We start from the raw sequence: 16,165 nt of genomic DNA, 5'->3' as shown, positions 1-16,165 counted from the left end.
CAGAGGAACATTTTTTTTCTCAGAAATATGGGTGTCATGCAGCTGTTTCTTAAAATAATGCATCTGAAATGTTACATTGGACTTATGCCAGAGCTATAAGTTATAAAATAAATAAAACAAAGTAAAATAAATGTGTCCTCGGTTGGTGTGGATAATACACAGACTTATTTCACACATGCATACCGCTTGTATAGTCTTAGTTCTTCTTTTATTTATTATATCACAAAACCCACAGCAACCCTCAGATGCTTAGATTACAGTGAAAAACAAAGCAAAGCACAAGAATCTAGAAAAACCGAAATCTATAATAGCAATAGAGGGACATGGTGGCTCAGTGGCTAAGATGCTGAGCTTGTCGATTGAAAGGTCGGCAGTTCAGCAGTTCAAATCCCTAATATCACATAACGGAGTGAGCTCCCGTTGCTTGTCCCAGCTTCTGCCAACCAGCAGTTCAAAAGCACGTAAAAAAAAGTAGAAAAATAGGGACCACCTTTGGTGGGAAGGTAACAGCGTTCCGTGCGCCTCTGGCATTGAGTCATGCCAGCCACATGACCACAGAGATGTCTTCGGACAGCACTGCCTCTTCGACTTTGAAACGGAGATGAGCACCACCCCCTAGAATTAGGAACGACTAGCACATGCGTGTGAGGGAACCTATAATAGCAATAGCAATAGTACTTTGACTTAAATATTGCTTCAAAGGGCTTTACAGCCCTCTCTAAACAGTTTATAGAGTTATAGAGCATATGCCCCCCCAACAATCTGGATTCTCATTTTACTGAGATTGGAAGGATGGAAGGCTGTGTCAACCTTGAACTGGTGAGAATCAAACTGCTGGCATTTGGCAAAATTAGCCTGCAATACTGCATTCTAATCACTGTACCACCACGGATCTATCATATAACAATGTACATCCTGAAGTACCAAACTAAAGTCATGTCCACAATAATTAAGTGCTATGGTAAAGATGTCTTCATAGCCTTTCAGCAAAATTCCAACCTGGGTGCCCACTAGGTGCCAACTTGAAATGAGGCTGTCCCACAAGATAGATATCACCACAGAAAAAACATTATTTTGGAGATCTACTCTTCTTAGCTTACATAGGTGGAAACCTTGAACATCCTACCAGGATGAGCAAACAAGATTGGCAAATTCTTTGCATATGGCCCAGAGAAACATCATATTGTTGAATGCTGCCAAATGGACAAGTCAATGTAGAGAGACATACTTGGGAATCACCCAAGAGTTTGGTATAAGATGGGCAGGTATATAATTCTTTTAAATAAACAAATATTCCCCATATCAGGTCCTGTTGAAAGATGATCCACCAGAGCAGAGTTTCTCATCCTTGGCAACATTCAGATGTGTGGACATCTTCTCCCAGAATTCTCCAGTCACTCTCAGTATTTCCCATCATCCCATATACTGGTTGTGGAATTCTGGGAGTTGAAGTCCACACATCTGAATGTTGACATGGGTGAAAAACATTACACCAGAGTAACCAAAGCCAATAAACACAACTACTTTATGTAGCGTTTGTGGAAAAATATTTGTCCTAGTTCTTTAGATGACTGTATGTCATTCAGTCTGACTGGTTTTTAAACTGGAATATTGTTCAAAGTGAATTGAAAGAATGCATGGTAATGAAACAAAACTTTCTGTCAATCGGCTTTAGTGGAATTTAATCCTCTGCAAAGTTGCCCTTAAATGAAGACCTAGCTCTCCTGAGAAATCTGTAATGTTGGGAAAGTGAAAGGAAAAAGAAGAAAAGGATGACCAGCAGCAAGGTGGAGAGACTCAATTATAGTACAGTGACAATGGACATAGTTTTGGAAAACGTGAAGGATCAGACAGGGGATAGATCCCTCCAGAGAAAATCTATTTGTGTTGTTACTAGTAATTGAGCACAGCAGAGTGCAGAGTGGCACATAATCATAATGGCATTGAGGAAATTGACCTTATGAAATTTATTAAAAGAAGTATACAACACAGAGTTTTAATTGTTGTGGCAGTGCAAATAGGAAATTTCTAGACATTTGAAGGTAAAGGGAAATGTGTTTCTTGTATTTGGTTTCCTTTTAGACTTAAAAAATGGGAGTGGGTGGATGGAATATATACAATTTAAGATAGATAGGTGTGTGTGTGTGTGTGTGTGTATGTGTGTGTGTGTAATATTTTATGTAAAACTTAGGTTATTCCTAAATTCATCAGCTCAAAATCCATAGTACTTTCCTCTTACTAAAATTCATTCTCAGTGTATTGGTTCTTGTCCAATCAACATTATTTTTCAGTCTTATTTCTATGTTTATATTGTTATCCATCCTGTAAAACATCAGATCCTTACCCTAAGATGTATACTTAACCCAAGGGTAAAATCAAATAAAAGAATGAAGCTTAAACTAAAAGAGAAAATAATATGTGGATATTTCAATTGTTGTTGCTCATAATTACATATTTAATTATATGTGTGGGGGGGAGGACAAGGAACTGTTGGTCCCAAAGTATTGCTTAGAATGTAATTCCTAGCTGCTTCATCCAGGAAGACCAAAATTGAAAGATCTATGGCACTGTAATATGTTTATTTTGATTGTGATTGATTAGGTGCCATCAGTTTGATGTTAACTCTAGGGATAACATAAATAGATGTTCATCAGAATGATCTAACCCCAACCTGGCCTTTCAGCTCCTCTAATGAGACACTAATGGGACAGTTCAAAAGAAATCAACTTTGAGCAGCAAATTCAGATCCAGAATACATAATATTTTTTTTGGAAAAAAAAAGAATTTTAAAAACTGTAGCACACAATTGCTCTCAGGTAAATTGTCAACCATCACCGCAAACACTTTTCTCCAGGAGAGACTGGTTTGTGCCAGTTCCAGCTGTGTTACGGCTGTTTTGATATAGAAACAAAGTCCCACAGAAGCCTGAAACAATTTTTCCCTAAAATGTTTTAATATGTAATGGCTACAATAGAAGTGAAAAAGAAGCAGATAGATGAATGTGGGTAAGTCCCCCAGTTCTATTCTTGGTTGACATTTAAAGACAAATACACCAAAAGCATTACATTTTAGTAAAATTGGGAAATTTCAAGAGAGAAGCAGTATTCTGCAACAACGTATATACAGACACTAAGTATTCAACTGGTCATGCTATTTGAAAGGAAGCTTGAAAACGAAACTTCATAGATTCTATAGAGAACATGCAGTATAGAGTTGCAGAGATTGTTATTCCTATGTGCTGGAAAGCAGGCCATACTTGCCATAATGCAAGAGAGTTGCTGATTTGACTTTGACAGGTAAGAGTCACCAGTGAGATATTAAAGCAGAGCTGTCAAACTCCTGGCCCATGGGCCGGATGTGTCACCCGCTGGCCACGCCTACGCCCAGTTTAGCAAAGGGGAAAAAAGTCCCGATACATCATGTGATGCCGCTGTGACGACGTGAGTTTGATACCCCTGTATTAAAGCATGGAAATGTTGGTGACATGATCCCTATGCAGCCCTCCTAAGCTTTCTTCTTCTTTTTTTTTAATTTTCAGATATTATTACAGAACATTGTCCCATTAGCAGTGAGACATAACAAATCTAAATAGGAGTCTAATCGGCATATGTGAATGGAAAAAAGATGACATCAGTTCTTAAGCATGGAAATACCTTGGGTTATTCTTGCTGGCATGTTTCCTTACAATTCTCTAAAGTCACAGATGGCTAGAAATAAATGTTGATTTCATTGGAACTTATTAGCAAATAAACCTAGGTTGAAGTCTTATGCATGAATCATCTATTTGCCATCTAAACATTCATATAATGATACTTGATATTGAAAGGCCTTATCCTTTTTTTTTAATGTATGACAAGATACAAATTACCAGCCTTATATTCCAAAATAACAAGGGTGGAAGGACCAAGAAGCAACTAAAGTGTTTCATGCATTAAACACTTAGACTGGAATGTTAAGCTATCTTCTGCATAGTAATGATAAGAGGACTATAGATGACTTCCAAATATCTTTACAACATTTTTCTCAGTTTACTTCTCTAAATTGCTAACAATAACACAACAAAGTGACTTTGTTAGAGCTGTCTTATATGTTCCACTCATTATCTTGAAGACCTGAGATTGATTTACAAATTACCTCCCACGTGATGACAAGTTCAGATCGGCTTCCTCCACCTCCGCTCACATTTGTGGGTGCCACTGTGGGAACTAACAGAGAGAAAAACACACATACACAACAGACATTTATATATATGTATAAAATCTGCCATATGCATGCATGGCTCTGTGAAAAGAAGATAATTTGAAATTCAAAGTCACATAGTCACATCACCATAGCTAGCTATGGGAAAAGAATAATAAAATACGGAATACTTTCTGGGCCCAATATGTTGTTATTTGAAGTAACCATGACTATGTCTACAAATAACATGGAGAAATTGTCCATTGAGACTGAGAAGGGGATTATGCTGATAGCCTAGCTCCATGGAGATTTGCAGCTTGGTTTTGAAACATATTGGGATAGCTGTTCCTAGAAAATACAGCCAGCTGTCACTGTGATATAACTAATTTCTCTGTCATAGATCATCTCTCTGAAATCAATCTGAAGCAATAGACATTCATAAGTGACTTCTGTATAGTCTGCAATCCTATATAGGTATTTCTCGATTTATGACAATTGGGACCAGAAATTCCATTGCTAGGTAGGGAGATTATTAAATGAGTGTTTACAATTTCATTATCATTTTTTGCTATGGTTGTTAAGTGAATTGTTGCAATTAAGTGAACCAAGCCAATTTGGCTTTCCATGTTGACTTTGCTTGTCAGAAGCCAGCTGGGAAGATTGCAAATGGTGATCAAATGATGCTGCAAGATGACAGTGGCTAAGTGCCTGAATTTTGATCCTGCGACATTGGGGATCCTACAATGGTCGCAAATATGAGGACTGGTTGTAAGACACTTTTTTTTGCTGCTGTTGTAAATTTCAAACAGTTGCTAAATGAATGGAGGGTTGCCTGAGTTCTGTTTTCACTGGCAGAGGGTTACAGGAGGCCATTGCAGCCAAAAACAGAACATGCGAGGGCCGCAGGCAGCCTGCCCAAGCTGCATTTTCACTGGCAGAGAGTTGCAGGAGGCCATCACAGCTGAAAACAGAGCGTGCTAGGACCGCAGGCAGGCCTCCCCCCCGCAAGCTCTGTTTTTGCTGGCAGAGAGTTGCAGGAGGCCGTCACAGCCAAATATAGAGCTCGGGAGTCCATTTTTGCTAGCAGAGTGCTCAGGTCACAACAGGCACCTGCAACATGAGTGATGTTGAGCTGGCCATGCCCACCCTGGCCACACCCACCCCAGCCTTCCGAGGTCAAACACAACCCTGATGCAGCCGTCAATGAAATTGAGTTTGACACTCCTGATCTACAGGATAGCCAAGAAACATAACCTTTTCATTTTTGACAAATTTGTGATTTCTTTTCCTGCGGGGTAGACTGTATTCATAAAACTAAGTTTATATCTTATTTTTGGATGGAAATGGGTCATCAAATTTTGCTGTTACCAATAATTGAGTGAATTGCTTAGGAGTTACCCAACATAGGAAAAGTCAATGGGATGATTAACTAAAATGAAGGATTAAAATGAGACTTTTTAAGCCAAGCATAGCTAACATCCAACTGTCCAATGAATTAGTTCATGCTCATTTAGGCTTGTATTTACTGTATTTGCATAGGAAAGAAATTAATACCACTGCTCAACAAAGCTTCAACTGGGTCATTGCTGAGAATAAGATGAAAATTTTCAGATAACTGCACAATTAATTCTTTCTTCCATTTTAATAAAATGGGTAATAGCTCATTTGCTTGTAGAAAAAGTATCAATTCGTGATCAGGTTTCAAATGGACACTCCATTTCCCCTTTTATTACCATTTGTTGCACCTGTTTCTCTGAAGATGACATTAATTAGCAATGTCACTATCTAGTAAAGAGCTACAAAACACAATTGATTCCATATTGTTTTTGGAACAGTTTATATTGCTAAAGTGGGCAGGATTAATCCAAATCTCAAGTACTCCACAGTAAATGAAAGATTATTTCATTATCTTTCATACAGGTTATCCTTGATTCAGCACTGTAATGGAGCCTGCCCATTATGGCCAAAAGTGGTGAGTGTTGTTAAGCAAGGCAACCATGTGATTGTCTTGCTCACCTCTGTTCTCTCCAATGCAGTCATTATGTGATTATACAAGTTGTTAAGCAGACCACATGGAACTCATGGGAAGACCTGAAAGACCTAGTGCAGACCCATGTCCACCTGCCTAAGGCCTCCTGAGCAATCTGTGCTCCAGTTCCCACCCCTTGGAGTCTTCACAAGCTTTGCTTTCCACACCACCAGGCCCTATATCCTCTTCTCCCAAGTCCAAGTCTAGTCACCATATGCACACTCACTTTTGGAAGATCTGGGGAGCTCCAGAGCTGATATTGGTGAAAAGAGGGGAGGTTGCTCCACCTCTTGGCCTCTCATTGCAGCCACTCCAAAAATGCTGCCTGCTTCTGGGATAGAGCCACATCATGGCTTAAGGATGTTGAGGAATGACCTGTCCTCTTTCCCTAATATGAGCTCCAGAGCTCTAAACTCAGCTTCCCTACAGATGGACAGGAGAAGTGGCATCCATACGTTGTAGGGCTTCATACCAGAAGCTGGCACCATAGTTTTGCAAGCCATCCAGAGTCACTGACAGTGAATAGGTGGTCATACGCATTTTCTTAAATATGAATGAATGAATGAATGAATGAATGAATGAATGAATAGATGGATGGATGAATGAATGAATGAATGAATGAATGAATGAATGAATGAATGAATGTTCAAAGTGACAACACTCCAAAAATAGCATCCTCTTAGGTCTCATGCAGCCTAAGGATGCCGAGGCGTAGAATGGGCTGCCTTCTTTCTATAGTGTGAGCTCTGGAGCATCAAATATTTTCCAAAGACCAGTGCTGGGTGACAGGGAATGGGAGGAGTTTCTGGAGTACAGTGGGATGAAAAGCAGGCAACTAGTTATCAGTTTCTTAAGTGATAATTGCCACTTGATATCTTGTTCAGGAGTTGCAGCTGGTGCCGCACTCAAATCCAAATGGACACATTCCATTACCAAGCAAGTTTCAGTATTGCATATCAAGTCTCCTCCCCCTATTCCTTATTAAGCCAAGGCATGCTTTATTAGAGACCAGCACTGCATCAAGCAGTAGAAGCAATCAAAGACTGGGGCACTAGCTCTTCCCAACAGCAGGCGTAAGTGTTGAACATTTTCCTGAATTGGTCATATCATTGGAATATTTGCTTGAATTGATTAACACATTGGTCAGTCAACTTTTAAGTATTTCACATTTCTGAAGAATATGGCATGTTGCTTAAATAGATCCATGGATGGTGTCATGAAGAATATTGGGGGGTGCGGGTGGAATGAGGGAGTGAGGGGGAAAGTGGGTTTGCTATCAATCTAGTAGCCAACTCCAGTGGTACATATACATATCCATGCTTGCATGTGTGTGTTTATATATTCTGATATAAAATTAGAAAAAGAAAATGATGTAACTTTTGCTGTTAATCTGGAAAAAATTAAAAGAACTGGAATGAATATATGCATTTTGCTTTGAACTGTGATACCAGTTGTTTTTTTTTAATCAATGTATCTACATAGCAGCATCCACTGGGGCCATTAAACCAGTTAGTCTGATGAAAGCAGCTACAAGCAGCCATTAGAATCAAGCCTTAGCCATTAGAATCAAGCCATTAGAATCAAGCTTTTGTGTGTGCATTGCTATATATCCTAAAAGCACAGAGCTTGTGGCATGATTGCATCATGCTGCCTTTGCTGTTTGAATGAAAGCAGCTGGAGCCTGCAAATATTTATGGATTTGCAAGTGAAAAAAAAGTGTTGACATACACACACACAAATGTATATGTGAAAATACATTAGGGAATGCATAGCACTGTTTGCATTCAGATAGTTGCCTGCAAGTTAGTGTTAGGTAATGATGCTAATACTATAAATTGTATATATAATAGTATAAATATGCTAATTAATATGTAATAAAATTTCCTTTCCTTTCCTTTCCTTTCCTTTCCTTTCCTTTCCTTTCCTTTCCTTTCCTTTCCTTTCCTTTCCCTACCCTACCCTACCCTACCCTACCCTACCCTTCTATATATCTATTCAAAAGTAAGTTTAAGGGAGTTCAGTACGGCGTAAATCCAGGTAAATAGGCCAGTGGTGAAATTCAATTTTTTTTACTACCTGTTCTGTGGGTGTGGCTTGCTGGGCGTGGTGTGACTTGGGTGTGGCAGAGGAAGGATACTACAAAATCTCCATTCCCACTTCACTCTGGGGCCAGCCAGAGGTGGTATTTGCCGGTTCTCTGAACTGCTCAAAATTTCCACTACTGGTTCTCCAGAACCTGTCAGCACCTGCTGGATTTCACCCCTGAAATAGGCCTTTAAAAAAATGTTTTACTGAAGACAGATAGTGTCTTCATCACCCCCCTCCAATATGTAGTAAGGGATCAAAAGAGAAGGAGAACATTGTGACACCATGGACAGCCTCTCCACTGTCCTGAATTTTGTCTTCCATTACGGAAGGTTTCATATTGCAATTATTAGCCTTAAATTAATGTGAAATAGTCTAGATGCCAATATTTAGCTGAAAAGGGGAACAGAGAAATATAAATAATTAAAGACAAATAACCCTCTAAATCCTTTATTGTGCTTTGAAGGTTACTGAAAGGTAAACCATTATGATGTAATATTATGATGAGTGAAACTGTATTTTAAGAGCTCTTAAACCTGTCACTAATATTTTAAGTAGCTTACTAGATGCTTTAGTTCTTAGTAGCTCCGATGGTGTACTTGGTTCCCCAATTCCAATATTGTTGGCAGCTACAACTCGAAACTCATATTCAACCCAGGGATTTAGATCAACCACTGTAGCTGTGCGGGTCTTTCCATTAATGACTTCAGGAACTTAAGAAAAACAAAACAAAAATAAAAGGGTTAGAGAGAGACAATTTTTAAAAACAGCATGAATGTAATTCAGAAATGTGTACCTGTTAAAACAGCTTGCCATCCAACTGAAAAAGGGGTCCTTGTCTGAACTGTGTAGGTATGGACAGGACTGTTGTTTTCTGCTCCTGATTTCCAATTCAGCACTGCAGTTGTACTAGATACGTATTCAATAGTAACCTCTTTTGGTGGGCCAGGAATGCCTTGTTAAAACAAAAGATTCATTGTCAACTTTGAACCAAACCTGGTAGCAGCCATTTTTCTGTTCCTCAGTTGCCACACAGAGGGGGAAGGAGATTAGAATGCCTTACTAGACACAACAGAGGGCTTTCTCATGAAAATCAAGGTCATCTCTACTGGCAATGAATAAGGTCGGGGAAGGAGTGCCTGGAGAGCCCACCAATTAACCCAATTGGCCAGTGTGACCTATGATACTTGGGGATGGGGTTATTTCCTAGTTTAATTACACTGAAACAGTGGGAAAGATTTAGAGTTGGTTTTCCTCTGAAGTTGTGCCGATATGATGTACTCAAAAAGAAGACATTTGAGAAGGGTCCTAGTCTCAGAGTTCTGATTAGTCGGAGCCTTGACATCCATTATTTTTAGCAGAATTGTTTGAAGTTCTTTGCGGTTTAGGGTTTACTGGTGAACTTGGTACTAATGCACCTGATTAAAGGGGATTGTTCGAAATAAACATGGGAAATTCCCTTCAACCATGTAGTGTGTACCCTAAAGGCTAAAATATCTCACATAAGTACCTACATAAAATAGATTTGATTTGGAAAGATTCTTTTCGATCCAGGCTTAGAACCTTCCTGATACCGAGGAAAAACAATACTTGGCATATCTGAAAAAGAAGTCATGCTGACTGGGAGATGCAGTTCAGCCGTCTCCTTTGCTAGCAATTTCCCATCCCTCTCAAAATAATGCAGCCTAAGCTACATAATGGACTTTTCTCTCCACTTCTTAGGCAACCACACAAAATTATTCCCTTCTGTTTTTAGCCATAAAATCCCTTCAATGGTCTTGGGAATGAAAGTAGCATATTATATCAGTGTTTCATGGCCTTGTCAACTTTAAGCTGTATGGATTTCAGAATTCCCCAGCGAACAATGGGTTTTGTAAATGAAATAAGCACTAAAATCCAAATCTCCATTCCTAGTCATTCTGCTACTTCCAGTTAATACGGAATGAACCAACTATTATCATATGTCCTAGAATACATGGCATCCTGTAGCTCCCTATCTTATAATTGCTGTCTACAGGATATATGAAGTAATTTGAACCTACAGTAGGAACATGACGAATTAAGTGTTCAAGATTCCATCTGCCATGCAGCCACTACCAATGTTCATACCTGTTTCTTCACTGGTACTCCTGGGAGTGGCTTTCTTTCCCAATCATATCTAAACAATTATATCTAAGCCAAATAAAATTCCAGTTTCCCTTTCCATTGCAGCCTTTATACGATTCAAGATTAAATAATTCTTGGCTTTAATATTTATAGGTCAGCCTTTAGGGCAACATACATTTTCAATATAAAACAGTCAATTGCCTATAGAGCAAATTTTAATTTCAAGGGAATATATAACAGTTGGACATATATCTGAGCTACAGATCATTAGTTATGCATATTTAATTTAATCAGCTTCTCTAAAATTTAAGGGTATTAAGCACTTCTATATAATTAGCTTAATTTTTAGAGTTTATAGACTTACCTCTTACAATTATTTCTGCTGATGCTGATAGAGTGTCCATCAATGTTTGCACAGTGCACATGTATTTTCCAGCATGATTTAGCTGAATATTTCTTATCATAAGATCCCCTACAGAATCCTTAAATAAAAAGAACACAAACAATTAATCACACACGATGCATTTCCCATCATGCATATTTTTATAACGTGCTAAATATTAATAAAGATGCAGTTTTTAAATTGAATTATACAATAGTGTCATCTTTTTTTTTCCATTCAGACATTTTTATTACAATTCCCACAAATAATGCCAAAAATGAAAGCAAAAACGAAATGGATGTGGCTACGTAAAGCAATAAAGCTTCCATTGAGTAGATTTTGGAAACAGACTCCAAACTAAAACTTATGACGTAGAAGAAACATGCCCATGAAGTATATTTTGCGGTCTTACCAGCACACATCTAGTTTAATAAGATTTTATCAAGCATTTTTAGAAGAAGGTGCTCCATTCCTAATGGTGGGATTGAGTTAGCTCCTCTTTAATTGTAGAAAAGAAAACTGTGTTGCTTAGATTGAGTATTTCATTGATTACTGCAGTCGCTCAGAGCCTCTCTGCTAGAAATTTCTAGAACTATAATACCAGTAGAAATGTGCAACTATTTTTTACAGATAAGGTCTCAGCTCTACGTTTGGAGGCAATGTCTTCTTTAAAAGAAGTCATAAAAGATCTCTTTGAATCTTTGCAAGTTTTCAACTTCTTCCATTTATTTACTTTTTTATTACATTTTATTACATGAAGTGATTCTGGGTGGCTTACATAATGATAAAAAGTTAATACAAAATTATTAAAATTAAAAGGTAAAGGTTCCCCTGCACATATGTGCTAGTCATCCCAACTCTAGGGGATGGTGCTCATCTCCATTTCTAAGCCAAAGAGCCAGCGCTGTCCCAAGACGTCTCCATGGTCATGTGACCAGCATGACTAAATGCCGAAGGCGCACGGAGCCCTGTTACCTTCCCACCAAAGGTTGTCCCTATTTTTCTACTTGCATTTTTTATGTGCTTTCGAACTGCTAGGTTGGCAGAAGCTGGGACAAGTAATGAGAGCTCACCCCATTACGTGGCACTAGGGATTCGAACTGCTGAACTGCCGACTTTCTGATCGACAAGCTCAGCATCTTAGCCACTGAGCCACCGCACCCCTTATTAAAATTAAGAGATATTAAAAAAGAGACTAAAACCCAAGAGGATGGGCAAAACACGTGTGTGTGTGTGTGTGTGTGTGTGTCTTCTCTCTACCTCATCAGCTACCCCTAGCATAGAACCATTGGGGCTCCAGACCAGCTAGCAGAATCAGGTTTTAAGGCCTTTCGGGAAGGGCAAAAGGATGGAGGCAGATCTCATTTCAAGTAGGAAAATCAAAGAGTGTGGGTGTGGGTGGGGGGGAAGTAGACTATGTTTACTATCGTCATGCCTTGCCTTTGTCATGGAAAAAAATAAGTGCTTTTCTAAGTGCTCAGGTTCTTAAAGCATCCAAAGCAGAGAGAAAACTTAACAATTTTAGAAATACTCTGTTATTATAATTTAGGCCAGATAATAGATTCAAATAATTATGCAGTGCAAAACATAATACTAGATGCTGACTGCACAGATGATAGCTTTCTATGATACATCTGTTACACACATACATACATTATACAAGCGTACATAAAAATAATATCCCTGTATGTAGTTTACTACAGAAAAAAAAAATTAAAAACTAATCATCATGTGATTTCAAAATGAGATTTTTTTAAAATGGGTATACAAAAGCAAAAGTATATGCACGCAAACAACAATGAAACGAAACTTACACCTCCAGCTCTTTCAAAATGGGTCATTCTTCTTTTAAAATCGATAAGATCTCCATTGAATGACCATGAGAAAACAACCTCAATGGATGGGTCTTTGGATACTTGACAAGGCAGAACTACACTTTCTCCAACGATAACATCAATGTCACAAGGAGGGTTAACGATGACAGTTTTTTCTGTGGGACAAGAAAAAGTCCTTCTTGAGCATACAAGAAATTGACAAATGCCAGGCATTTCAAGAATAACTATAAAGATCCCAAAGTTCTTTTTTCAAAGACGTAAAGGTCATTTCAACCACTTCAACCAAATCATTATCCTCAGCCACTTCATTAGCAACCTTCTAGTTTACTTGGGAGACAAGAGAATGTACCACATATTTGATCCCTGCACCTGTTTACTATTGTTCCAATGATTGCTTGATAAATCACGTAGAGATAACAACTCCCTTGTTATAAGCAGTTTAAGTGAGTATGTTGATGAAAGCATTATGCAGTCATGGTAATTCATATGCATGTAAATAAATTGCAGTAGGAAGCCTGGATACAGTGATAAATACTGTACCAATTATGTAGATTGGTAGGAAAACAAAAAGGATGTTGTGACATAGCAATATAATGGCCATCAATCTGGAAAATAGTATAAATAGAGGACTCCAGTGTTCCCACTTGCAGTGTTTGTTGATTTTTTTTTTTATGAATTGTGTATTTATTCACAATTCTATCAGTACTTATTTAAGGATGCTAGTTAAAAGAAACATGATGATTCCCCCCCTCCTTCAGATAGAGGGAAAAATCTGATTTTGAAAATCAATTGATACTTTTTTTTTTAATTTGATTTATATGCCGCCCTTCTCCGGAGACTCAGGGCGGCTTACAATGTGTTAAGCAATAGCCTTCATACTTTTGTATATTTTATACAAAGTCATCTTATTGCCCCCACAAACTGGGTCCTCATTTCACCTACCTTAGAAAGGATGGAAGGCTGAGTCAACCTTGAGCCTTGGAGAGATTCGAAACAGCAGAAATTGCAGGCAGCTGTGTTAATAACAGGGTGCACTAAACCACTGTACTATCAAGGCTCTTTGAATCAGGCACAAAATTCTCCTGAGATATTCACAAGATAGTGGATAAGTATCCTTTTGCCCACCTTGACTGGCCCTAGATGCAACACTTGGAAAATAAACATTTGTCTATTTCTTCTTGCTTGTGTGACCCAAAATTCAATTGAAGAGACTATTTAGGTTGAAATCAGTTGTACGAAGGCAAGTAACATGCACTTTTAAAAATATATATCTAGCTTCTCTGTCTCTTTCTTTCTCCCTATCAGAGTTTCATCTCATGAAGATTAAGGGTTAATCTTTCAGATCACAATCCTGCTTTATCTCTTTTTACCTCTTTAAGTGCCCAGGGTGATTGACAGGTTAGGCTACATGATCTGAATATGAATTTCCAGCCAAGTGTATCTGCCACTTGTTTAAGCACAGGGTCGAAGAAGCTGGAGAAAAGTCTACGATTAACATTTTATGTATCTTTCATTGCAAAGAAAATGGAAATAGATTCTGGAAAACAGAATCCAGAAAATGCCACACACTGTTATTTTATTTTGTTCTACTATGCTACGTTAAGCAGTTCAACCATGCATTCCATGAAATATGCATTCTTGCAGTCTTAGAAGAATAAAAGGTATCTGTCTCTCTGGATATAGCAGTCTAACCAGATCAAATCAATTTCTATGAGTGATGCTGAAATGATTGCTTCATTTGACTCAAGCTGTTGTGTCTTATGAGTCTTTCTTTAAAACTTCCTTTTTTCTCATTAACTATCTGCTTTGTTTGCTATCTGTAGGAATGTATCATGGAGCAGAACCTGTTTCCAAAAAGAAGAATAGACAAAGTATTCAGTGCACCTTAAGTATAATAGAGATTTCTATCACTAAAGATAAACAGCCCAATGAGCAGCAGTAAACATTAGATTTGTTTATTAGATTCTGACATTTCAGTTGAATACAGTATAGAAGCAATGAGGCCTGTAATTGAACAGCCCAAATTCTCCAGAAGGGAACCAAAACAAATGTTCTCTGAAAATATTGTAATTGTTATATTATGTTATTATTTTGATGTTTAATAAAAACTTCAATGGTCAAATTAAGGCTTTCATTACATTAAAAAAAACATCGTTGAACCACCATACATACAGTAGTTATGATCCATCTCTACTGTGTGCATGATGCTATTTACATTATTTACAGAAGAACACACTTCTGTTCATGTAGTTACGTGGAAGTAGAATTGTATACTGTATGTTGGAAGAAATATAAGCATAATTTCAATGCAGTGGGAATGGTTTACCTAAAAAGTATCTGTAAGAATACAGGAAAAAATAGGTATAAGAATGAATGGGTACTTAAGGAATGTGAATTGAATTCAGGCATGAGTGAGCAGTAGGAAGATAGTATGTTTCAGAAGTTTGGTCACGTAAATAGAATAAGTATCAAACCACAAAACAAATATAAGGAAGAATAAATGGATTGAATGGAAGGGGAAGACCGAGGAAGTTACGGTTGCGTGGAGTTGATGAAAGTTCTGGAGACCTGAAAGAAAGGAGTGAATAATTTTTTAAAAACCAAATTGCTGTGTATGAAGGACTGTATGGCCATTGGGCAAACAAGAATTCTTTGCAAGGTTAAAATGTGTGGTGCAGGTGTAAACTAGATTTAGCTATATTTCCTTTTCTTTTTTGTGTGTCATGCCTTCTATTCTTTGTATGATATTGCTTACTTCAAAAAGGAATAGCCCAATGAGAATGTACTGTATGTACATATGTGCAGTAACACACTTCATGTTATTAGCTGGGACTATTTTTTATTAGTTATTATAAGTTATTAGCGGTTGTTTCAATTCAACTCAACTCAATTCAGTACAGAATTTCAAGCATGCCAATGAAGACAGACTGGTGAGCAGCAGCTTCATTTCAACCGCAATTAGTTTTTACAGCTTGGTGGTAGGTGGGTGGGTTGGAATGGAAACAGGCAAACCAGCGACATCTCAAGAAAAAAAATAGGTAAGAAAAGTATAAAATGATAATTGTTATATTAAGTAAAATAGAAAAAAAAATAATGTTCTAATTTTTAGAAAAAGATATTGTGTTAATGTGTTGAATAAAAAGTTAGATTTTTTCTAAAGGGAAGAATTGATTATACTCTAAGACAAAACACCGGAATGAGATATATGTTCCTTTTCCAGCTTCCATGCTTCCAGCTTTATTAAATTTATATCACACTTCTCATTCAACAACTCAAGTAACATATATCCTGCTGCCTCTGTAAAATAGATTGAACTGAATATCTCATTCTACATATTATAACTGCAGCTAGGATAACCTATGTACAAAATTGGAAAAATAATGTCATACCAAAAGATGAAGAGGTGATAAGGAAAATTTTGGACTGTGCGGAGATGGATAAATTGAGGAAAGAAATAAAAGGAAAAGATGAAATGGAATATTACTTAATATGAGGAAAATGGTACAAATGGTTAGAGGACAGGAATAACAAACAAGAAAACACATAACA

General features: G+C 37.6%; 1 protein-coding gene across 1 annotated transcript in view; it reads right to left on the bottom strand.

The window, feature by feature from the left end:
• The window catches only part of CNTN6 (contactin 6), a 146,359-nt gene that overhangs the window by 21,424 nt on the left and 108,770 nt on the right, over positions 1–16,165 (bottom strand). Inside the window, 5 exon segments of the mRNA XM_070933567.1 lie at positions 4,135–4,205; positions 8,857–9,006; positions 9,090–9,248; positions 10,764–10,881; positions 12,596–12,771. Coding sequence (XP_070789668.1) covers positions 4,135–4,205; positions 8,857–9,006; positions 9,090–9,248; positions 10,764–10,881; positions 12,596–12,771 — 674 coding nt within the window.

Source organism: Pituophis catenifer, unplaced genomic scaffold (assembly GCF_029215685.1).
Source record: "Pituophis catenifer annectens isolate HBS135680 unplaced genomic scaffold, rPitCat1.0.hap2 SCAF_2, whole genome shotgun sequence".
In the NCBI taxonomy this organism is placed as follows: Eukaryota; Metazoa; Chordata; class Lepidosauria; order Squamata; family Colubridae; genus Pituophis; species Pituophis catenifer.
Note: the sequence above shows the minus strand (reverse complement) of the source record. Positions and strands in the feature narration are given on the sequence as shown.